Raw genomic sequence first — 24,195 nt, 5'->3', positions numbered from 1 at the left:
GAAGGGTTTTCAAGACCATATTGGAGGTCGATCATGGCCTTCAAATGCTGTTGAATATAGCAGCCGGTATTTCTCCTCGCGGCGTATTAATTCACCATTGATTTCCCCGATTGGGGAGGTCAAGAAGGTCTGTTGTATTCCGGTCCAGGCCGAGACAGGAAGATCTAGGGTCGCCGTTCCAGCCCGGATATCGCGCAGAATTAATGTCGCCGAACCAGTGAGTAAAGCGCCAAGCCAAAGGATACCAAGGCGACGTTCCCGATTTGAGAGAAAAGTGGCCAACGACCATCCCTTTGCTGAAGGTGTTGTTGTATTGGGAACCGCCAATGTCGGATTCAACCAGGCACTTACGAGGTTACTACAGCTTGCACAATCTAGTCTTTCTTCCTAATATAGTTAGGAGCACATCTGATGCTATTTTCAATCTTGGTGATCTAACACTTGCGACCATTCCACCTGATCAATCAATGCAGAACCTGCTTTCATTTTGCCAAAGTATCGCTTCGCAATGGTGCGCAAGATGGATTTGTCTTTGAGGAGAACCAACGTGCATGTGATTTGCGCACAATTCTGTGCCTCTTAAACTATATAATCTCATATTCCTCTTGCTTCAAGGGCATTTCGTAACGTCTTTTGGAAGCCAAAGACATGTTCCGGTCCTAGCATGGTGTAATGAGCGCCTCCAACGTCGTGAAAGCGCGGTGGCGATCGTGAAAAATCTTTCCATTGACTCAAATGCTCAGTTACCCATTGAGCTTTTGAAGAAGCCGCCACCGCCAGAGGATTGCAGTAGAAGACATCTATTCCAGCAATAGAACTGACAGGATCGTAGTCAACTGCCATGCTTTGTAGAGCAAAGGCCAAACAAGCCCATTTCGTGATGGCTTCCGGTGAGAGGGCCAGTTCAGCTAGTCGATTCTCATCGGCTTCCACCATCACCTTCGCCAGGGTATCTTCCCGGGTAGCATCTTTCAGCTCTACCGCCAACTCCCGCGCACGATACTCGGTAATGAGATCTAAAAAGTAGGAGAGATGGAGGAGGCATTCTCTATAGTCTAGCTGACGCATTCGAGCTTTGATATGGGGCGGCAGGTTGAAGGAGCCAAGGAAGCGTACTTCGTCTCCATTGTTCTCCAATACTTTGCCTACTTCAAACGCCAGCATGGTACCATATGAATAGCCTGCCAAGGCATACGGTCCATGTGGTTGCTCTTGTTTGATGGCGGCATGGTATGTGCTAACAACCTCTTCAATGGACGCAAAGGGCTCTTCACCTTCATTGAAGCCACGAGCGCGCAAAGCATAGACCTTCCGGTCTGCCAGGAATTTTGCAAGGTTCAGAAAAACTAGAACCTCGCCCACTCCAGGATGAACGAGCCAAAGCGGTGTTTTCTGTCCCTGGGACTGCAGTGTAACTGTAGGGCTATACTCACCGGATTTTTGATGACTCTGCTGAAATTTCATGGCACTGGCTAAGTCGCGGACAGTGGGATTCGTCATCAACGTTATGATGGGGATTTCATGAGCGAGATTTAGATGCTCTTCGATTTTCTTCTTCAGTTTGATGAGTTCTACCGAGGTGATTCCCATGTCGAATAGCGAGGACTGTACATCGAACTCCTCTTGGGGCAATTCAAGAGAAACAAGGAACAGATCGAGTAGTTTCTCTTCTAGTTCATTTGAAGGATTAGCGCGAGCCGTCTTCCGGTGCAGCTTGATCGATTCCGAATTAAGTTCTTGATAGGATTTGTAATCGCCTTTCTCAAATGCCGACTTGATTTTGGTCCGCGATAGTTTGCCCAAGGCTGACTTTTGCAACTGTGATTTATCCACAGGTATAACTTCCGGTCGAGCACCGGTGGTCATCATGGTAATTTTGGCGATGGCGTCCGCTGTTTTCGCTCGCGCGACGTTATCATCGGGAGCATAGCTTGGCAGATACACCACGTAGATAATCTCTGTGTCACCTCCTGAGGGAAACGAGGAAAAACAACACGTAAAGCTAGGGACCAGACCAGGTATTTCACCTGGCTGATCTAGCGCGGTTTCGATCTCTTGCGGACTGTATTTAACGCCGTTGACAATCATCGATTCTTTGGCTCTTCCAATCATGTGGAGATTGCCTTTGTCGTCAACGGAAGCCAGATCGCCGGTCTGGAACCAACCATCACTGGTAAACGATTGCTCATTTGCTGTCGGATTGTTGAAGTATCCCTTGAAGAGTATCGACCCCGACAGTTCAAGGTTTCCAACGGTTCCACTGGGCGCGATGATATTTTCCGCAGTACGGATTCTCATGTTCAATCCTCTTATACATTTCCCTGCGGATGCAAACTCAAGACCTTGTTTGATATCATAGCCAGGAAAGTCCAGATTATAGATGGCGCCGCCGCAGGTCTCTGTCATTCCGAAGCCCGTAGCAATAGTACTCTCTGGAGCGCCGTATCGAGTCAGCAGTTTTACCACTGCAGCGCCAGTTTTGGTGACATTTGCCTCGCCACCTGAGGCGATATATCGGAGGCAGCTGAGGTCCCAGTCATATGTGGTACAATGGTTCCCGTGGTCCTCGAGCGCGGTACGAATGCGAGCAAGGAAGAAGTTCGGCGCAAAGGTACGGGAAACGCGATGGCGGTCTATGATATCGAGAAAAGCCACGGGGTGAGACAAGACATCCGATGCATGCACATGGACCTGATCTTTGTGTGCAAAGAGGGCCTGAAGATGAATTTCCACAATGGCTGCAACATGGTCACAGTGGACCCAGTTCAGGAACGAAGTATTTTCCGGTAATGGAACCACTTGATATTTGCTATCGAGTGCCAAAAAGATCTGCTGATGCGTGAGAATTACGGCTTTGGCGTGACTAGTGCTTCCGGAAGTCAACATCAGTATGGCAATGTCGTCTGGCTTAGCGTTGCGACAGATGTTGCGCAATTCAGAATCTGGGGTTTTATCCACAGCCAAAGATTCGAGAGCAATGGGCGTGATGGCATCCTGTCCTCCGAATTCAAACATTTTGTTGGCTGTCGTCAGGCAACTGGGCCCTTTGAAAGTGGTAGCCAGGTGTCTCAGATGTGATATACGTGCTGAAGGATTGTTGGATAGTGTTGTAGACATTGCTGGAATACATCCGGCCAGACTGACAGCCCAGAACCAGACAATGTTTTCCCAGTGTGTATCCAGATGAATGAGAACCACTCGGCCTGGAGAGAAATCTGGGCGGCGGCGAAGAGCCCAAGAAGCCTTCTGAGCGTCTTCTAGCAGCTGACGATAGGACCATGAGTATGGCTTGGTGGTATTTCCGAGCGGATAGCAGACTACATGACCACTGCTTTCCTGGTTGGCGGCAGCCTCCAGCAGGAGTGTTAGGTTTGTAAACGTCATTTAGGGCTCAAAATACCTAGATACAGATGTTTATCCAGCTAGTGAACAATGATGGAAAACAGTGGGTTACTGAATTTTCAAGAACTTTGTATATCTTTCCATGGACGGTGAAGATGAGTTTGAGGATGTGGTGGCTGTATGTCTGCATGAGCCTTGCTTCTTGACATGAACGTCTCTGCTGGTCTCAAAGTGCATCGTGTAACCCCCTTTTACCCCCTTGTCAATCGACATTCCAGGCTTACTAGGATGGCGCCTGCATGCATTTGACGCCTGCAATCAATTGATACTCCACTTGGTTCCTGTATTCATCGTCGACATTCGGTGTTGGGGCTATATCCAGGGGTACATAGCCACGAACGACGGCCTTCTTGGACTTTATTCTTCTGGCTTCATTCAAATAAATCATGTATGACCTTGAAAAGGTAAATTGTGTACTTTCCCTCCTTGGCCATGCACAGCAGTCTGACCGTCTACCGCAGATTATCATCATTGGAGGAGGGCCAACCGGCCTCGCAGCAGCCATTCGCTTAGCTCAAAACAACAAGCTAAGCCCGGTCATTTATGAGCTTCGCAATCCAGGAACTGCAAGTCTAGGTGGCTCGCTAGGAATTCCCGCCAATGGTGTACGAGTCCTGCACCGTCTGGGTCTCTGGGATAGCATCCTTCCGCGCAGTGTCGATATCACAAAGAACGTCGTACACTCCACATCTGGCAGTGTTTTGAACGAAGTTGATGTCGCTTCAGAGGCAAAGAATCGGACAGGCTTTGGTTATCTTCGCATCAACCGCGTGGATTTGGTCCAGTGTTTGCGCGATGCTACGCAAGAATACGATATCCCGATTCACTACGATAAACAGATCCAATCCATCGACGATCTCGGGGATTCCGTCACGGTCACCTTTACTGATGGCACTAGTGACACTGGCTCTCTCCTACTGGGTTGCGATGGAATCCACTCCTCGGTACGCAGAATACACGTCGATGCAGAGATTGCGCCAGAGTATTCGGGAATCTCCGCGATATCATCTATTGTCGACGACGTGACAAATCGAGATCCTAAAGATACAACCTCTTTACATTCGACACTCACACCGCATGGTATGCTTGCAACTGCGCCATGTGCTGACAATCAGATCTTCTGGTTTTTCAGCAAGGAGGTGCCTCTGCCTCAAGGATCGAGCTCAGCGGACGTTCGTGATGGCTGGATGCTTCACCGCCAGAAAGAACTGGCCGACTGTCGAAACTCACTGTCCAGCGTTCTAGATTGTGTAGAGGGGAAGTGGGGAAAATATTTGCGGCAGCTTGTGGACGCAAGTCAGGACGTACATTTTTATCCGCATTATCGCATACCTCTCGGTGGTCGGTGGTTTGTTTCCTCGGATAACCCACAGGGATCGCCGCGGGTCTTGTTGCTCGGAGATGCCGCGCATGCCGTGCAACCTCATGCTGGACAAGGTGTGGCCTTGGCACTGGAAGATGTGATCCTTCTATCTGGACTGCTGGTCCAGTACCAAGATGGTGACCACGCAGGCCTGCAAGGGGTATTTGACCGGTTCGATCAAATTCGTCGTCCGCGTATACAGCGCATCAACGAGGTTGCAATGCGTAATGGAAGGATGCGTCGTAATCAGACACCGTGGGCAGTATGGTGCAAGGAGTGGTACATGTGGACTATGCTACGTATCAATCGGTTTTGGGGCATGTCTATGTCGGGTGTATTGAATGGGGATGTCCTGTATGACGTTGAGAAGGAGCTAAAGCAGGTAAAACCGAGAGAGTTGAACTAGAACTGGAAGTCTGTAGTGATAAATTTTTCACATCAACCTGGAATTCTTTTGCTGAAGCCAAATGCTAGATTCACAAATATTTTAAACATCTCGCAGTGTGGCCGAAAGTTCTCCTTAACGTGTGAGAGCATCATGACTATATCAAAGACTACCGAACTAGGGTGGATAGGCATGTCAAATTAGGGCGAAAATGGTTGAGCTTTTGCTAATCTCCAAGAAATACTATAGGGCTTGGAAACATGGGTCTTGCCATGGCATCAAATCTCCAAAAGCATCTGCATTCCCAAGGCCTTTCGCCATTGCGCATCTGGAATCGTACGACCAGTAAAGGCGAAAATATCACGAACCTCGGTGGGATCCAATGCGAGACCATAGCGGGATTGATCAGCCAGTGTGATATTATTTTCATCTCGGTATTTGCTATCTGCATCTTAAGTCTACTTGGATGTCTAATTTGAATACTTTAGCTAAATAACGACGATACGTTGCGAATCGTCCTTAAAGATATCATCCACACCGCAAATCTGACAAACAAAATATTTGTGGATACTACAACTGTTCATCCAGATACCAGCAAAGATATTTCTGCCAAATTGAAAATGGAAAAAGCGTCTCTAGTCTCAGGTATGCTGTACGGTTCTCCCCCATCCTTTTCTCGTCTATACTAATCCAAAAAGCTCCTGTTTTTGGCTCCGCTCCAATGGCTTCAGAATGTAAGGTTCTAATAGTTGCTGCCGGCGAGCCTGACTCGATCCGGAACATATCCCCTTACATAAAGGGCGTGATAGCGCGTGATATGCTTGAAGTGGATGAACGCCCGGAAAAAGCGTCTCTGCTGAAAATTATTGGGTGAGAAGGCTTTCGCTATTTTCCCTTCGTTCCAATGCACGACTAAGCGCAATTCAATAGGAACTTTCTCGTTTCTGGTATGACGGAAATCGTCGGTGAAGCACATGTCCTCGCCGAAAAAAGTGAGATGGACCACGGAATAGTTGAAAAACTGTTGGAAGCCCAGTTTGGACCTCTCCCAACCATGATTTCTAGGCGATTGACCCAAGGGGTTTATATTCCACCCAAAGGTCAGTCTACGCGATATATTGTAGGAGCGTACTGACACACTGAACCCTTGACACTAGGCGTATCCCCGTGGTCAAATTTGGATCTAGCTCTGAAGGATACTGGACATGCCATTGACTGCGCAGGAGCGGTGGGAACTAGGCTGCGAGTTGGGGAAGTCATACAAGATCATCAGCAGCGTGCCAAGGCCTATTCCAAGGAGCATAAAAGGCAATTAGACTCGGCAGCCTTATACGGTATTATTAGATGCGATGCAGGCTTGGATTTTGAGAGTGAATTTGTGAAACAGAGGGATGCTTAGAGAATATGTGTGGTATGCAATATGTATTCGACTTGTTGCAACCAGCAGTGCATCCTCTAAAAAGAGACATAAATACATGGAGCTACTGTATACTCTCTGCAACTAACTCACCGCTATTCAAGTGCAGCTAGGAAGTGATGGCGAGGTGAAAAACTTGCAGGATGCCTGTGGGTCCGCGTAACATTGTACGCTGTTATCAGGACGAAGAATGCATATCAAGTTACATCCTTCTCTGCAAGATTAATTCACCGCTACCGGGGTGCTTCGACAGGTCACAACAAGATGATATGCTCTACGGATCGTGTCTGCATAGAATTTCTGCATCAAAAGTGTCTTGTATAATGTGGGAGATCGGTTTCACAGTCCTTCAATTGCTATATCATATCCCCTGGGCTTTATCCATATCTTCTTTCATTTTGTACGTGCTACCGGTGCCGAGCAATGGATCTGGGTAAACTTGCATCTTCAATCCGTGATGCAACAGAAATTATTTCCAGTCAGCCCATTGACTCTCAGCAACTAGCTGAGTTGTCACAGGCTTGCGAGAGTCTTTCCGCAATAATCGAACAGCCGAGGTCACGGTTAGAGAAGGGCACTCATGCGGTAACTATTTCAGGCGTCACGATGATTTTGTGTTCACATTAATCTGAGACCCAATAGATGACCCCAATAGTAGCTGTCAGGATTGCTATTGATATGAACATATTCAATTTTGTTCACAATTCCCCAAAGGATGAGTTTGAGGGCTGGGAGATTATCTCGCAAGTGGGTGGGGATTCGTTGCTTGTTTGTATGTAAACTCTCCTCTGTCTCATTACGAAAGCCTTACCAATTACTTGGACTCGATAGCGCGGATACTGCGGTCTTTGACAGCCTCTGGAATCTTCAGCGTCACTTCGACAGGGACCTACAAGCCAGATGCCGTGATTAAAGACCTCGCTCGAGGTGGTTATCTAGAAAGTCGGATTTTGATGAACTTGTAAGTCTGAAAACGTTGCTTCCCAAATGTTCTCACTAGCTGAAATATTTGCACCAGTGATATTCATTTCCAAATTTACGCAAAACTTCCCCAATACTTGAATCAAACCAAATATGCATCGCCCTCGAACGCCTACGCAGGGCCTTTTCAATCGATCCTGAATACAGACCAACATTATTTTGATTGGATGGAGTCACATCCGATCCAGCTCGATGCCTTTAATCGTACAATGCAGGCTGGTGCTATGCGCGACAATTCTGCGCGATGGACCCAGATATTTCCTATCACAGAAAAATTGAAGATCTTCGAGGGTCAAATGGCTTGTACTGATAAAGGGCTTCAATTTGTGGATATTGGAGGAGGCATCGGCCACGAGATAAAAGTATTGCTGGATTCAATTCCATCTCTTCGAGGTCATTTTGTTCTTCAAGATGTATCAAGTGTCATCCAAGATATATTACCGGAACTTTCGAGATCTACGGATATACGATCAGTGCAGGCTATGGCGTACAACTTTTTCGAGCCACAACCGGTAGTCGGTGCGGATTTCTACTTTTTGGGCCGTGTTCTGCACGATTGGCCAGATTCTCAGGCACGAACCATTTTGCAGCACATCCGAGATGCGATGGACGAGGACTCAGTGCTTCTCATCCACGACCGTGTGCTGCCGGACTTTGCTTCCAATGTTCATCCTACAGATGCTATCATGGATCTGAATATGATGATATTATTCTCATCGCTCGAACGAACGGAAAAACAGTTTCGAGCGCTGCTTAGTTCCGTGGGGCTTAAGCTGGTTAATGTGTGGCGGTCCCCTACGGCTGGCGTTCATCGACAAGCGGTACTCGAGGCAATTCGGGCATGATAATGAAGCAATATACGAAGAGTTTTGCAAAATAAAATACCGCTTGGATTACATATGATGGTTCATAGACATTGCCATATCTGCAACGAAGCAAAACATGACTATGTTTCATACTTGTAATATCGGACATGAATTTGTATGTTTGCTGGTCCCAAAAATATCCTCAATTAGCTTCAATCCGATGTAGCACTCATTTATCTTAGAGGCTATCATAAGTCATTTCTTGCCTTGCCAAGGGTCAGATGCACGAACAGAAGCGAACATATAGTATCGGGCTTTAGATAGAGTTTGTATAGTCTAAGCCGACTGGTTTATTGCTATTACTTTTAGAAGGGCGAAAGCATACTGCGAACTTCTTTCTTATTCATAACGTGTCATTTGGCTTTGGAATAGCCATAATTCATTTGATCAGAAGTCGAATGTGACTTGCGTTCAACAAAAGGTTTGCACGTAAAACCAATCACATCTACGTCGATGAAAAGAACGGAATTATGATTTTATAGAGCTGTGAACAACTTTAAATCTTCAATAAGGCTAGCCAGCTTTGCTGAATCAATGTGATACTTTGAATGATCTCAGCTTATGAAGCAGCTTGAATTAGTCCAAGGGCGCCTTGCTGAAGATTGACCGTCATTCCTTGTACAATATCATCGCGAAATTTGTTCAGATCCAACTTGAGCTCCTCTTTCTTGATGCGATCACAGGTTAACTCACCCAACTTATCTTTACCCAGCTTCTCTTTATCTGTGAACATGTTCATAGTGCCGTCTACCTTGCGAATCACACGCATACAGAATTCCACTGAATCGGCCACCTCTTCTGTACTCAACTTTTCTCCACCTACTTCCACAGTTCCTTGGATAACTAGGGTTATTCGATTAGTATCAAGATCCGAAAGATTTCAGGTCAAATTTGTAAGATAAAGGGACACTCACTGGGTCGGAAAAAGCTGAAAGCACGATCAAAGTTTTCTTCGTCATACTCATTCAATACAGGACTCTCCAGTCCTGTGATTTGGGCGTATGCACTGGTTACCACAAGCAGAAACCTCGTATAAGACTCTCTGATCTTCTCCGAGTGCCAGTTAGCTGCTATCTCTTCGCTGCAATCTCCTTTGATCGCCGCGCAGATTGAGGCAGAAGCAGATAGAGCTCCAGTCAATGCCAAATGTACTCCCGAAGAGAACAGAGGGTCGATGAAACACCCGGCATCTCCAACAATGCGAATGTAGGGACAAGCGTATTTCGTGGCGCTGTATGACCAGTCGGTGGCAGACTTGATTTCCGAAACAAGCTCGGCATTTTCGATTAGTTCAGAGATCATTGGGGCATCATGTACGTTCTTCATAAAGAAGTCCTTCGTATTCGGTGACTTCATCGCCTTCTTTCTTGCTGTGAAGCTGGTCTGCTGCATCACTAAGCCAACAGAAGTTGTGCCGTCATGCAGAGGAATAAACCACGCCCAACCAGTTCCATCTAAAAGCGATTTTAGCATTTTGAGTGTCTTATCATGATTCTCGTGCAAATATTACCTTTGAGACGAGGGAAAAACGGATCACCTTCTGCAGGGGTACCCTTCCCATATGTTCCAGCATCTTTGAAATATCCCCATGTGGCAATGTTTTTGAGACCCTCGTTGTAACTGCGGTTCTTCATGTACTTGGTACTGATGAGACCAGCTCGGCCACTCGCATCCACTAGGTAGTCGAACTTTATCGTACCACTGGCGCTTTTGTCCTTGGATCTCCAGGAAGCTGACACTGGACGTTCTGGCTCCGAATCATCATGGCCTTTCTGGCAGCCAATTGACTTGAATTCGACCGCGTTGACCTTGACTCCATCGAATACTTTGGCCCCGCTATCTTTAGCGTGTTCGAAAAGAATTTGATCGCACTCAGAACGGACAACATTCCAAGCATGTCCTCCAAACGCAAGGAAGTTTGTGTCTATTAAGCAGTCAGTGGTTGATGTTCAAGTTGTAACACAATGTTGATTTACATGCTGCGGGCTTGCTATTATAGCTGAAAGATGCCCCATTCTACATTGATCTTTAGCCGGCTATCGTCTCATTTTTGGAATCCAGCTTCGATACTGACCTTATGTCTGAACCCGTGGTTTTCGAATTTTTCATAAACCTCTATGAATTTTAAGAATTCCCTTGTAGATGGTAGTAGGCTCTCACCAATATGGTATCTGTATCTCTTGTCAGCCCCGAGCTACCTTCTTGGCTTGAGTATACCTTGACTGACCGAGGGAAAATATCAGCTTCCAACAATACGGTGGAAATACCTTCCCTTGCCAGAACTGAGGCAGCATAAGACCCGCCAGGCCCGCCACCTACTACCAAAACAGTGCATTCTTGTGGGATTGACATGCTGACCTCTCTAGAAGGGCACCTTTTGAATTATTGAAGATGCTTTTGAGAAGAGTGTAGACCAGTGTTAGGGTGATATCCTATGGAGATATCTCACATTTATACCCCGATCAATGTGGATATTCTACTGGTACCCTATTAGTGAAAATAACTGTAAACTTGGTTATTTTTTACCAAGACATTTAACTAGTAAAGGCTGAGTCTCATTGGATAAGTTTGACATTCCAGGTTTCTCAACAGAGAAGAAAACGAGGTCAGCAAAAGCGAGAGAAATGCTCAGTCTGAAATTCCTTGCTTGCAGCCATGATGCTGTGAAACGCTCTTACTGCAGCATTCTGAATTCCGTGCTCCTTGCAGGTTTTATCGCTGTGGTTGACATTTTGTATACTAAGCTACATATGCAAGATGGAAATATGTGATCGGGATTTATCGTTCAATTAAATTCAGCACAATATTTTTACACCGCAAGTTGATCTGCCACGGAACTTCCGATTAGAGCTTTGGAAAGCAACGACTCCCTTGCTGGAAATTCTGCCCTACGCTCGTCAATCACGGCACATGTTTTGACGCCTTTGTTACCACAACTTTGACGCAGTAGGTCTAGACCACAAGTAACGAGGTCAGAGTAGCCAGCTCCCATACGCCTTTTGTAAAAGCCTCGAAGATACTGGATTTATCTCTTGTCGCGGTTTTCTTCTCGTTAATTCTACCTACAAAAGCTGTCAAGTTCGACATCACGCAGTTCCGCTTCTACGACTTCTTTCTAGTTGCCAAATATTCATCCTTGGGGTCTGTAGTTAAAGTCGCTTATGGCTGAAATACGCGGTCACTATCACATCAAGTTTGATTATATCAGGTATTCCTTTGTGTAATTGAACTACGGTTTATCTTGAAGGAAAAAGTTATTGAAGAGAAGATCATAACAAAATGAGTGATAAGTACTCTAATCTACCTTTCTATTTTCTTAAAGAGGACATTTATTCCCAAGTGCGGCACGTTGTGCCTCTTGATTTTGAGGTTCTCCGGCAAGGCCCTCTGTAACTTGATCTCGAAATGAAAGACCAGGTACGCCAGAATGAGCCGGAGCTCATCCGCTGCAAAAAAGCGCCCGGGGCTAGATGATTATAAATAGCAGGAATTAGTACATCAGACCTCCATGGTTGGCAGAATGAAGAATACCAAAGTAGAAGAGACTTACCAAACGTGTTTTCCATCTCCAAACTGAAGGTAGTGAGGATTCGTAGAAGTATATTTGAACATTTCCGGTGTCTTGGAGTTATTGGCAAGTTCATAGAACCGTAGACCATCAAATTCAAAGGGGTCTTTCACGTATTCTTCGTCAAATAACATTGGTGCGTTCGGTGTCATGAGAACTGTCCCCTTTGGAATATGAAGACCATTCTTGAATCTGAAGTCTTGCTTGACAACACGAGGTGTCCCGGCATGATCAAAGCAGTTATAGCGATGTGATTCCTTTATGAAGCTGTCCAACACTTTCATTGAATCAATTCCTTCCTTGGTCCAAGTATCATTGTTGGCCCGAAGAACCCCGATGACCTCCTGTCTGATAAGACTAATATATTTGGGCCTTGTGGCAAGCTCACAGAGACACTGGACAAGAACCACAGTAGTGTTAAAGCTAGCTCCGAAAGTATTTGCAGCAAGTAATTGGGCAATGTCTAGCTCATTCAGATTATAATCCTTCTGCTGCTGGGTCCATCGCCAGAACCAATCTGTTAAGTCCTGACAGTATGATAGTCGTTTGGTTAGCTCGTATATCCGCAGAAAAGAAAGAACCTGGCCTTTCCTGGGCCAAAGCTGCAGATAAAGAACAAGAAACTCACCGAAGGCTGTTTTCCTGCCTTTTCCCTCTCTTCTGATTCCATCTTCCGTGTGTTTATCAAATTAAGAAAGAGCTTTTGCATCCGATTTGATAAATTCACAACTTTGGATGACCGTGCTATAATACTTTTGGAAGCAGAAGTCAATATCAAAAATATCGAAAGTCATATGTCAGAGCTTACGGTTTAAGGAAGTCGGGGAATCTGCGAATATATGGGCCTCCAACAAGCATTTCGGCTGTGTAATCACAGAAAAGGTCGATGCTCTCTGGATTGCGACACTCGTCCCCTGCTAGTAACTTTGCAACCAGGCCCATCACAAGGCGGCTGGCGATCGTATAACAGTCGAATTGATTCCAATCATCATCGCTCTGCAGGTGATTATGAATCTCTTGTTCAAATGAGTGCTGAATCTCCTCGATGAAGCTTGGAAAGTATTCATCCCCTGACCTGGTGCGGGTTCGAGACCAGGTAAGTGCTTTGCTCATCATTGAGCTCGGTATTTTATGAAATAGTCCAGGGGCCGTAAATCTGGATTGAAAAAACTATAGTAATATCGGACATTAGTCCAGCTCAGCCTGAGATATAGTATGCTCTTACCCCTTGAATTGGAGCCGTGGAAGATAGGTACTCATCTGAAGCATTAAGGTACTCCCTGATCATGGCATCATTGCAGATACAAACATTCCAGCCAGTTGGCGTGGCCACTTGAAACGCAAAGTCCCTGTGCTGTAAAAGAGTCAGTGACTTGTATGACTCGAATGGAAATATCTGGAGCCAACGATGAAAGGTCTTACGAGTTCATATCCTTCTTGAAGCAGCTGGGGTCCGCATGTACCCCAACGACGGGCATTCTTCCAAAACTGAAAGACTCCCTTCTCTCCCACAACAGGAACATCAACCTAAGATTTCATCGTTTCAGCAAATTTCAAAAACTCCACATGGGAACCTCAATTATCACAAGAAATCTTGATAAGAGCATAAATGAAGGGAGACACACCCATGATCGATAATATCGAAACCACTGACATATTGACAGCACTATCAAAGTTGCGCTTCCTATTAAAACGAGTGGGTTGTCGAGTAGAAAACCATACAAAGCCTTAGACATTGACATGATCCTCAGCAATAAATTTTAACTTGTTTTTGGTGAAAGCAGATATCTGAACCTTGGCAAGATTCGGAGACCATGTACAAAGACCGAGTAACATAAGTGGTTTCAGTCACCGCCAAAAATCAGAATATCGTTTCTCTCCCCGCGACGCAAGGGCGCTACAGGGGTAAACTGCATACTTCTGGCGTCGTAATAGCTCACTCAAATTCCAATGCAAGCATGTGCGTGTAACCTGACATGTCGGGATATAGTTCCGGGTATGTAAAAGCAGCTTTCGGGAAGGTTCTAGTCAGTTGCCAATTCGACCTTGTGGGTCACCTGATCACTACCTACGGAAACCAGGCAGGGATGCCCTGGCATCCTGTAAGGGTCTACTCGGTCTGTAGGACGATGGAGGAGAAGATGATGTCCTATTCTTCCTTTAAGGGAAGGAGATATCGTCCTCCGTCATCACGTGGATGACAGACCGGTCGCTAAGACTAGATAACTAATGGCGTCTAACACATCCTGTTGAATTAAGGGATACTCTGGTATGACATCGTTCCTGGTTTCCATGAGTAGCGATCAGGTGACCCACAAGGTCGAATTGGCAATTGAAGAGAACCTTCCCGAAAGCTGCAAAAGCACACTGGCAAATGATTAGATCGTGGTATATAGGAAACTGCAACTGCACAACAGACGGCATGCCAGATTGGGTAAGCCCGCCATACTCCGCCTTCAGCCTATCACTGTTGCTACGGCTGATCTTGACTAGCAAACAAATAACCCAGCAGAAAATTCACCTTGAAGAAACATACCACAACTCGGTTGGTAGACCCTGTCCCCAACAGAGTGAGCCAATCTCATTAGCTAAATTATCGCAATCTCGATCCTACACTATTTGGGGCTGGGTGGTTCTCGAAAGGGGGTTTTTTGCGAATTTCCATGGACTTCAAATTGAAAATTGGGTTCCAGAGAGAATTGAGAATCAACCGCAGAACAATGAAATTCATGCTGGGCTAGAGATTTCGCATCCGATAGCAACAATCATGATAAAACGTGCTAATCAATATACTTGGAATGAAGGCGTTTTGCAAGTCGGTCTTGCTGATCGCTGTGAGCCACACACCCACGAAGGCAAAACAAGCCACCTGCGTAAAAAGAGCCCAAGAAATAAATCTCAAGGCCGAAAATCCCTCTATGGCGTACAAACCCCAGCCTTCTTTGCCACCTGTCTTCTGAATAGAAGGCAAAGCAATTTTTTGGTATCATGGGCAGGACTGACATAGTAGAGTTACCCCACGAAGGATTTTTGAGACCCTTTGTTATATTCTTAGCTGCTATTTTTTACCTGGGTCTTAGGCGAATGTACTTCGAAATCGTACTCTGGCCGCAAGGTGGGAACTTCATTCGAGCCAGGATCGACTTCTTTATGATTGTCGCTGAACCAGTTGAAACTGTACAATGAGCTCATGATGCGTTACGGAAGGGCTGATTCACTGACTTTGATAAATACAACACAATGACAGGATTTCCAGGTGAGATAGTGCCTGAAACGGCCGCGAGCTTTGATGTATTCAGCTTTGAGGATTCTGTAAAGCTCTCTATCATTGCGTAGGGTTTGGGAATTTGCCAGCACAGAATGAAGCGTTTCTCGAATATCACTCCAAGGTCTGTCAACACACCAATATATTTCTTTGAAGACAGGCAATCTTCCGTTGGCATTTTCATCTTATTCAAGGTCGTTGTCTCCAAGATGGCCCATGCTATTGTCGAAGGTAGGAGAAGAGCCTACGTGGTGGTGAGCCGAACTTCCGGATGAATTTTCCGGTTAATTATTTCTGGAACCCAGATAGTCAACATCCTGTTGGTAGCGTGGTAGAGCATACTTCGATTGACTCCTCTCATACGGTAATATAGGCAAAACATGTTTGGCGGTATCGGTTTGCTTCATCCACTGGCAAGTGGATATAAAGCTCTTCGGGTCTGTGCTTGACATGGATTGGTAAGTATTTCATACGCAGTTTATTAGACATACTTACCATCTATTTCATTGTCACATGGCCAGGTGGGCAAAGCACATACTGTTGACGCACTGGCCACCAATCAACATGAGCTGCCACAATGGTTTCTATGGCCAATTTTGTTCGATCGAGAATCAACGGTCTTGGTATTAGAGAAAAGCATACGTAATAAAAACCGTCAGAGTAATCTTGTTCATCGCGACATTATAGCTGGGAATAAAACTTGCGAGAATTTGAGGAGGAGAGGTTTACACTCCCGGCTCTTGAAGCCCGAAAAAGTTTTTACATACCCGGAACTATATCCCAACGTCTTATAAGATCGAAGGCTGTCTTGCCCGATCTGTCCCGAATATCGCCGTCTGTATCGTAATCAAGAAGCAACTCGATAAGTTGGATTTCCCCAGAGCTAGCCGCAATTTACAGAGCTATCTGGCCCTCTTCATTCTGGATGTTTGAGTCCGCGCCATTCTCAAGGAGTACTTATACAATGTCTGCGTGTGTTTCTAGTACAGTAGTCTGGAGAGCAGTTCCATACCGACTATCCTGAACCTTGACTTCCACACCTTGGTCAAGAAGCAATTGTACAATCTCCGTGTATCCATCAAAAGCAGCAGCCTAGAGAGCAGTTCCATGCTGACTACTCTTAGTGTTGAAGTCTGCGCGCCTTCGTCAAAAATCAGTCGCACGACCTCCGTGAGTCTTCATGATGCTGCCCTGAAAAGATCCATTCGTCACTGTCCAGCTTTCTGAAAGGTTCGTAGGTGAGACCTATGCAAGACTGATGCCCAAGGAGATAGAAGGCGGATGTGATGGTTCAAAACAAATTTCTTATTTGGTGTATTATTGAGTGACGGATAGATAGCACGATCTGGTTCGACCGTGTCTGTAGAGAAGGGGAGAACCAGGTGACCTTCACTGCTTGGAAGTGGTGTATACTGTAAAGATAACCCTTCGCGCAGAATATTAGTATGAAACATTATCTTACGGCGCCTTTACTTGAAAGCTCAATAAATGAGCCATTATAATACTTCTATAATTGGCGAGAGTAATACGCAAGATAAGTAGGGAATCGTAGATGCCAGGAAAAACTTATCTCATGCGAAAGCAGACGTCCAACAATTCCATATTTCGGCTCGGCTGAGAGCGCAAGCCAGTACGGCGATCGCGCGACTGGCAGATCTGCTTACATTTTCCTCCACTTCTCTTTCGAGGCTTGAGCGGGGTTTACACTTTTCTCATTCTGGCGTTATATGTCGACATCTACACCCCCCCTGATCCTATATGGATCTGGAAATCTAGTAAGCGTCAACCCCAGTTCCAAAATAGTTGTCAGCCCAGTCTTGCAAGGCGCTTGGTCGACCTCCATAGTCCGAGGCATATTTAGAAATGCCGGGTGAGTAAAGCACCAGGAGCATCTGTGTAGCGGAGCTCGGTGATCTGGATCAATAGCAAAAATGCCTTACCTGCATCGACCAGGGTGGAGAGCGAAAAGAGGGAAATATCAAGGAGTTGGGCGGAGAGGGGGAAGGAAGAGACTACATACTACCACGCACAGGAGCGCAAAGCGACCCAATACGCCAAGCTAGATCTATGTAGCCAAAAAATGGAGCAGACTTCACCAATTAATCTGATATCGTGTAAATAGAGGTGACGACGGAAAGACCACCATTGTGCGTGGTTTTCCGGGGTAGAATCGTGGCGTTTCCGTATAGTGTAACATGTAGAGCTTTATAGAACTACGCACGGTGAGGCAAATCGATAAAGAACGCTAAGCCGGAAAGAATAAGGCTAATAATAGAAGCCCTTTATAACGGTCCGATATGGTTTAATGGAATGGCCACGATGTGGCGTAGTCAAGTATCAAAAACCGTGGTGTTTCCACATGGATATTTTGACTGAGCATGGCGCCTTCACGCTATACCTAGTTAGGATTATGAGCCTAGCATTAGTTACACCATAACTATCTAATCTAGCCCTATGGGTCGAGTGGAGTCCGACCGAACCCGCAGAATTAGCCACGCTTCCAAACGCCGCTCCTTTTCCGGTTACGTCCCAAGGTTAACAGTCAATTACACTTTTCAACGAAAATAATAACGTCACTGCTAAGCTTCACTGACTGCCTGATTTATTAGATAGACAATCAATAAGAAGTTAGTTTCCTAGATTCTTTTTGACCGTATTTTAGCCACCTCAGGACAATCATCACTTCTTCGTATTATATGTCTACGGCCCGATATCCATAGAGTTTATTACTACGAAGATGTTCTCCAGCTCATGTGAGCTCCTTCATAGGGACAGCTTCTTGCAAGACCTCCTTTCAAATATACCAACATATAAATATGAAGGAGAAACGCAATTCTGCATGATTATGGATATAGAGCTCCGCCGGCTTGAAAAGTCAATGATTGCTCAATCCCAGCAACTAGGGGCTCCTCGGGAGAAGGCCGACTATCCGGGAATGAAAGACGATTCCTTGTTGTCTCGTAACGTCCAAAGGGGGAATAAACAGCAGACCTATTCACATCGAGTCACACGTTCCTTCCTAAAAGACGAATCGCCCAACATCGTTTCCGTCAACCAGCCGAGCGACTCACTTGGTCAAACAGATAATATTCTAGACGGCGAGCTTCCCAGTGATTGCGTCCTCTTCTACATCTCTAGCCGTTCAATCCAGTCCGATATCCTTGATTCCCCTGTGCTGTCTCGCCCCAACCGCTATTCCTTCGATCTCGCAGCAAACCTTCTACTCGTCAAGATGGTCACAATAATCCACTCTGACATCGGTCAGTTTGTCAACCTCGCGCTGATCCGCATTATTACCCAGATGGGTCTTGCAGCCAACGTTCGCTTTTACGCCGGGGCTACAATCAGGGAAGAGGGCCGTGGCAAAGAAGCAGATCAAGGCTGGGGACCTCTTCCAGTCCCTCAAGGTTTTCACCATAAGCCCATGGTGACCCTAGAGGTGGGAGTTTCCGAGTCTCACATAAAGCTCCGGCGGGACGTTGAGTGGTGGCTGCACCCAGCCAAAGGCAATGTCAACACAACAATCACAATCAAGGTCGACAGGAAGCATCCCCGGCTTATGATTGATCGATGGGAGCGTATTGATGGAGTGGTTCAAAGCACTCAGCAGACCGAAATCTCAAAGGTCAATGGACAAATGGAATTGTCCAATGACTCTCTGACCATTCCCTTTGAATCTCTTTTCCTACGGCAACCAACTGGAAATGAGAACGACATTACTCTGGATAGAGAGACTCTTCAAGAACTAGCTAATAGAACGTGGAGTTTACAGGGGCTCTAAGATAGGGTTCTCAGATTGTTCCTCCTCGCTAATTATTCGCTGAATATCATACTTGTCCAAAATTTACTATTTTATTGATCTTTTCCTCTTCATCCGCCTTCTCACTTTCATCTAATATATTAAGCTACCCAATACTTTTTTCATTGAACTACTATTCCCCTTCTCTATTTTATGGTCAGTTAGTCTACCATTCAGCGCCCAAGTGGAGGCTGGGGTTGTGCCGCTTCCTCCCGCCCCCGGAATGCGAAGTATATTATATAGAGTGGTCTAAATTTTTCGCTGCTGTTCTGGCTAATGAATTCATATCCAAAAACTTCTTACAATAATAAAGGTTTCAATATTTAATATTCTAAATGCTAAGTATAAGAACCTCTAAAATTTCTCAAAAGTTGATGTAGTGTTTTCGGTAAGTAAAAGAAGATCCCAACAGAATTTAGAGGATTTTTATCGTAGATCTGTGAAGTAGGAAAACTTGGCGTTTAATACCAGATTGGGCAAGACAATGTTATTAAGTACCAAATTTAGCAAAAGGTAGGTCTACTAGAGAGCCGCTTTAGCACAAAGAAGACCATCTTTAACCATTGATATCTATATCAATATACGTCTAATCGGTAAATAAAGGATACCTTCCTATAGCCCTTGTCTTACTATGTAATATATGTTTCCTCAAAGTAGAAATTTTGTCACCTAGAGGGTGAGTTATTTCCAGACATTTGACCTTTAAAATGCCCATAAAACCCATAGGCACCCTGTCCAAAGGCGGGTAGCGAGATTCCGGCCCATGGGCCGCCCATTGCACAGGTCTAGTCTAGTCCTGGGTCCAATATTTAGGCCCAAAATTAGGTCGTGCGTAAGTCTAGCCCCGAAGCTCCAGATACCTTGCCGCGGGTATACCCGCACCTATTTGCCAGGTCTAGCTATAGCTAACAGTATAATTTTAGAATACTAAAAAAAACCACTAAGAAATACACTAAGATTAATCATAAAATTAATGGAATTTAGGGGCCTAATACATGATTCCTCCATACACGTCACGCCTAAAATCCCTCCATGGCGGCTTCCGCCACAGAGCGCCAGTGGGCCACGCGGTCCTGCGTCTGGCCTCGCGGGCACACCTCGACAATGGCTCGAATGTGATTGACTGCTGTCTGCATCATCTCTTGCCTTGCATTCAGCTGGGTCTGCTCCAAAATATGCTTTACCCCCTTTTCTCGGCAGATTTGCTCGCTCCATGCGGGTCTGCTCTGCCTTATCGTCAGGGTCCCATTTTATGTTCCACAGGAATGCCCGCGGGGGGTTCCACCTCGGGCCGGGAACCACCCCGCTGAACTCCCAGTCTCAGGACCGCGGTGATTGGACACCCTGGCTGGTCCGGGTCGCACATGATGTTGGCAAACTGCATATCTTTGTGTGCCATGATGTAGGCGACGCGGTTGAGCTCTGCCTGGTTGTCTGGCCGCCGCAGCTGCGCCATGAACTCGCGGATCCGGGAAATCAAATCACGGTAGGGCTCCAGAGAGGGATGGACCTCGATCACGTCAATATACCGCTCGAGGCAGCTGTTCGTATACGCCGAGTAGCTAGGGAACCCCTCGGCTGGTATGGGATTGAGACTTTCGAGTGTCTCCGTACTCTTGACTTCGGTCGAGGCAGACCAGTACTTGTCCAGGTCAGGAGTCTGCTAAAAGTTTTCGTCGATAGGTGGTCCGGAGGTAATCTCGCCCGTAGGTGTCAGGGTCAGCCCGCCCACATACCCCTCATGCCAGGGTTGCGCATGCAGCTCGATCAGATAATCCGTCAGTTGGTGGACCATCTGCTTCTTGACCTCGTTGGATAGCGTTGCATATATCTGATCGACGCTGATGCCGGACGCTTTCTCGAGTAGGGTAAACGCATGTCCGATCACGTTGTTCTCCGTCGCATCCGACTGAATGATGGCCGGTACGGGAATAGAGGTATGCTTACCGACCCAGGTCATGATGCCAACCTCGTTGCGTGTCTTGATGCCGGGTAGCTGCCGGCCAGAGACGCGCAGCACGAGCGTAACGGTGTTATCCTTGTTTGCTCGTGCTGTGATACCTTGTGCCGAAGCGAAATGGATGAGATAGATGGAATGAAAGGCGGCTTTGACCTGCAGGGGCTCGATGGAACTTGGCGCAGGGAGATCCAATGATAGGATCAACGAGGTGATAGTCTCCGCGCTCAAGGCAGGAGGCAGATAACTATCAGGGGTGCCCATTGTCAGGAATTAAAAAGTCTCCGAGACAAGAAACAATGGGAATAGATTCTTGGAAACAAAGATGGCGAGGACTCGCAAGCGGAAGATATAGGTGTAACGGGATTCCCGTACTAACGCGCTACCTGTAATCCTTTATATATGTAGTCTGGAAATATCAAAGCAAGAGCTTTGATATTGTGGCCTCTTTTGGCCGAGTGGTATAGAAATGCAGACACTAGATCACGTTACAATAGGTGGATTGCCCAGGGTCAAAGAGTGCGTAATAGAACGGCGTCTTTATATTGTCAACGTTATAAACAGAGTGCTGGAAATTACGTATACCTATGCAACTCGTTACATACGCGGAGGAAAATGCCGATCAGTTATACATATAACCAAAAAGTGTCTTAGAATCAGGGAGATAGCAGATTGGCCCCTTATCAGCGCTCTCAGAGGTTGTCAACTATCAGTAAATTTACTAATTATTTAGAGAAATCACCCTACTTTGCAGCCATCCGCCATGGTGATGACATAATCCATCCAGGCGACACTGGCTGCTCGGTGCGCCACACAGAGGAGCGTACTATCCCGGAAGGACTGCTGCAGGATTCGCTGGATTATCTCATCCGTGCTGTGGTCAACATTTGCTGTTGCCTCATCGAGCACCAGGATGCGCGGCCGCGCCAGCACCGCCTGCGCCAGAGCCACTAATTGCGCTTGACCCGCGGATAGATTGGTGCCCCCAGCCAAAATGTGTTGGTCTAGCACTTTTTGGCGGTCAACGCCGTCAAATTGGTCCTCGATCTGGTGCCATGCCACTGCTGACAATGCCTCAAGTATGTCTGCATCGTTGCTGCGTCGAGAGGGATCTAAATTCTCACGCACCGTGCTATCGAAGAGCACGGCATCCTGAGCGAGCACATGAACAGATCGTCGATGTTGGCGCAGTGAGACCGTCGCCAAGTCCACATCATCAATCTGAATAGTGCCTGCTGTGAGTGGTACAAGGCCCGTTATTGCCGCGATGATGGTCGATTTGCCGGAGGCTGGACGATATTTGACTGTCAGCCAATCTGTAGTTCTGGGCGTTCCAAAAGTCACTGTGGTATCGAGATTTGTAAGAGATATATTAACGCACCGCTTGGGCCTACGATCCCTACCTTGGCACCCGCGGGGATGATGAGATCAAAGTCATAGAGAGACGGTTGCGAAGCTTGAGCATACGTGACTTCAACTCCAGAGAATACCACGTTGCCACTCTCCGGCCAGGAGGATGCGATTTCTCGTCCCATGGAAAAAGAATTGATCTCTGGGGCAGGCAGCATCAGGTACTGATTGAGACGCTCCATAGAGTTCATTTCAACATCGAGGTCAGTTAAGGACCACAGAAAAGTGTCCAGGTGTTTCGCTATTGTGATGCTCAAGCTGAGAGTAGTCGATGAGAAGGATGGTTTGCATCCAGGAATAAGAATAGAGAAGCGAGGAAACTCATAAGAATACCTTTAGAAACCCCTTGGGTATCTTACCCCGTGGGAAATGCACGTCTGAGACACGCTAGAAGTTAACATATCAAATACTCAAAACTGCATTACATACAAAGGTTGGAAGACATGCACAAATGACGCCAACCGATTGCTCAATGGAGGAAATAACTTAGTAACTATTATACTAATACTATTAGACCAGCCTGAACGGAGTTAAGCAATCCTAGACCGCACAGTGCGCAGGTTGCACCAAGTAGCAGGACGGAAACGAGTTCCACTCGCAAAGTAACCCACGTCTCTAGTGCGTAGCGGACGCTGATTCCGGCCATGTTCTTGGACAGGACCGCGCGATGCCGCTCCTCAAATAACTCGATGGCGGAGTACGCTTGGATCGAGACCCGCGCACCCATGGCCTCGTTGATCACGGCGAGGACCGGGGAGCCGAGCAGCATTTCTTCACCACGCAGTCCTATTCACTCCCACATGAATAAAGACAAAACGAAGGAGGCATACTGGTGATGTTTGTCCTGCAATTAATGTGTTAGACGCGGATGTCGCATTGATGGATGCGTATTCATATTTAGTCTACTATCTCGACCTCAACTGTTGTATAACTACAACGCCAAAAATCTATGTATGTTGATACAGGATTAAGAAATCTGAAATTCAAATTGATAATGATAGATATCTAACAGCGCTGTATCTAAAACCGACAGCTAAAAGCTAAGCTATTTGTATAATTTGGTGATACAAAATTCGGGCCCCTCGGGCTCTTTATCAAGAAGCTCTTCCGCTGCAACTTATTACCTGGCTATACCACAAATCTAGCCAACGGCATAGTTTGCAGGGTCTGACATACGTAATTTTTTAAGTTAAGACGACCGCGGGGAATTATTGTATTGCCTGACATCAAGCTAATTCAGTATCGTGGTCTGGTCTGCTGAGATGATAGACCAACCTTGACAAAGTAGGAAACTGAAATTATCCTCTGAGTCTAGCTAAGGGAGATTCCGCTGTGGGGAGGCGTGCAGATACTAAGAGACTAGCTATCTTAGAATAGGAAACTGTGGTCCAATAATGTTCTACTTGACCTCACCCGGGAAAGGTTCGTGAGAAAGTCGCGCTAGCCAGACAACACCTACCCTATACCGATAGCACACAGAGCTACGTATCGACCAGTAGCTGGGTGACCTGCGCATGCAAATGCTCTGTTATTATGGGTTCTGCAGCTCGTTGGCTAGTATACTTGAACGCACCACGGTATTTTACCACTGGAATGCTTTCCACATCTCGAAGCGCCTGCCAGATTGGGGACCCAACCTGCTGCGCCTTCGGCCTATCACCGTTGTTGCGGTCTTCGCCTCTCTCAAATCCGTCAAAGCAGCTAGTGCATCCATCATTTGGTCTCAACCAACCGCCAACAATTCATGAAACTCACAGGGGTTCAGAGTTGACAACGCAAAGT

General features: G+C 46.3%; 9 protein-coding genes across 9 annotated transcripts; 4 read left to right on the top strand and 5 right to left on the bottom strand.

Annotated features, from left to right (window-relative positions):
• Window positions 1–594: 594 nt before the first annotated feature.
• N7533_011383 (non-ribosomal peptide synthetase) lies at window positions 595–3,384 on the bottom strand (the record flags this gene model as incomplete). The annotated part of the gene is made up of 1 exon (XM_057108033.1): window positions 595–3,384. The coding sequence occupies one exon, from the start codon at window positions 3,382–3,384 to the stop codon at window positions 595–597; it is 2,790 nt and encodes a 929-aa protein (XP_056955411.1).
• Window positions 3,385–3,788: 404 nt separating this feature from the next.
• N7533_011382 (FAD-dependent oxidoreductase) lies at window positions 3,789–5,171 on the top strand (the record flags this gene model as incomplete). Its single annotated transcript, XM_057108032.1, has 1 exon — window positions 3,789–5,171. The coding sequence occupies one exon, from the start codon at window positions 3,789–3,791 to the stop codon at window positions 5,169–5,171; it is 1,383 nt and encodes a 460-aa protein (XP_056955410.1).
• Window positions 5,172–5,303: 132 nt separating this feature from the next.
• On the top strand, window positions 5,304–6,549 carry N7533_011381 (NAD(P)-dependent oxidoreductase; the record flags this gene model as incomplete). Its single annotated transcript, XM_057108031.1, has 6 exons — window positions 5,304–5,332; window positions 5,389–5,584; window positions 5,639–5,795; window positions 5,849–6,020; window positions 6,081–6,250; window positions 6,308–6,549. The coding sequence occupies 6 exons, from the start codon at window positions 5,304–5,306 to the stop codon at window positions 6,547–6,549; spliced, it is 966 nt and encodes a 321-aa protein (XP_056955409.1).
• A 441-nt stretch (window positions 6,550–6,990) lies between these two features.
• On the top strand, window positions 6,991–8,393 carry N7533_011380 (uncharacterized protein; the record flags this gene model as incomplete). The annotated part of the gene is made up of 4 exons (XM_057108030.1): window positions 6,991–7,152; window positions 7,210–7,339; window positions 7,399–7,528; window positions 7,586–8,393. 4 exons carry the CDS (start codon window positions 6,991–6,993, stop codon window positions 8,391–8,393), a joined length of 1,230 nt encoding a protein of 409 aa, XP_056955408.1.
• A 580-nt stretch (window positions 8,394–8,973) lies between these two features.
• Window positions 8,974–10,766, bottom strand: N7533_011379 (uncharacterized protein; the record flags this gene model as incomplete). Its single annotated transcript, XM_057108029.1, has 6 exons — window positions 8,974–9,257; window positions 9,329–9,868; window positions 9,925–10,338; window positions 10,391–10,430; window positions 10,489–10,585; window positions 10,642–10,766. 6 exons carry the CDS (start codon window positions 10,764–10,766, stop codon window positions 8,974–8,976), a joined length of 1,500 nt encoding a protein of 499 aa, XP_056955407.1.
• Window positions 10,767–11,714: 948 nt separating this feature from the next.
• N7533_011378 (cytochrome P450) lies at window positions 11,715–13,460 on the bottom strand (the record flags this gene model as incomplete). The annotated part of the gene is made up of 6 exons (XM_057108028.1): window positions 11,715–11,880; window positions 11,965–12,509; window positions 12,611–12,734; window positions 12,791–13,152; window positions 13,208–13,331; window positions 13,405–13,460. 6 exons carry the CDS (start codon window positions 13,458–13,460, stop codon window positions 11,715–11,717), a joined length of 1,377 nt encoding a protein of 458 aa, XP_056955406.1.
• Window positions 13,461–18,125: 4,665 nt separating this feature from the next.
• Window positions 18,126–19,028, top strand: N7533_011377 (uncharacterized protein; the record flags this gene model as incomplete). The annotated part of the gene is made up of 1 exon (XM_057108027.1): window positions 18,126–19,028. The coding sequence occupies one exon, from the start codon at window positions 18,126–18,128 to the stop codon at window positions 19,026–19,028; it is 903 nt and encodes a 300-aa protein (XP_056955405.1).
• A 1,255-nt stretch (window positions 19,029–20,283) lies between these two features.
• On the bottom strand, window positions 20,284–21,267 carry N7533_011376 (uncharacterized protein; the record flags this gene model as incomplete). The annotated part of the gene is made up of 2 exons (XM_057108026.1): window positions 20,284–20,709; window positions 20,779–21,267. 2 exons carry the CDS (start codon window positions 21,265–21,267, stop codon window positions 20,284–20,286), a joined length of 915 nt encoding a protein of 304 aa, XP_056955404.1.
• Window positions 21,268–21,741: 474 nt separating this feature from the next.
• N7533_011375 (uncharacterized protein) lies at window positions 21,742–23,182 on the bottom strand (the record flags this gene model as incomplete). Its single annotated transcript, XM_057108025.1, has 4 exons — window positions 21,742–22,307; window positions 22,385–22,654; window positions 22,773–22,800; window positions 22,922–23,182. The coding sequence occupies 4 exons, from the start codon at window positions 23,180–23,182 to the stop codon at window positions 21,742–21,744; spliced, it is 1,125 nt and encodes a 374-aa protein (XP_056955403.1).
• Window positions 23,183–24,195: the final 1,013 nt, after the last annotated feature.

This window comes from Penicillium manginii (assembly GCF_028828005.1).
Source record: "Penicillium manginii strain IBT 31320 chromosome Unknown utg000008l:1.0-3226943.0:1.0-3228205.0, whole genome shotgun sequence".
Classification (NCBI taxonomy): Eukaryota; Fungi; Ascomycota; class Eurotiomycetes; order Eurotiales; family Aspergillaceae; genus Penicillium; species Penicillium manginii.
This window is presented reverse-complemented; position numbering and strand designations above follow the sequence as displayed.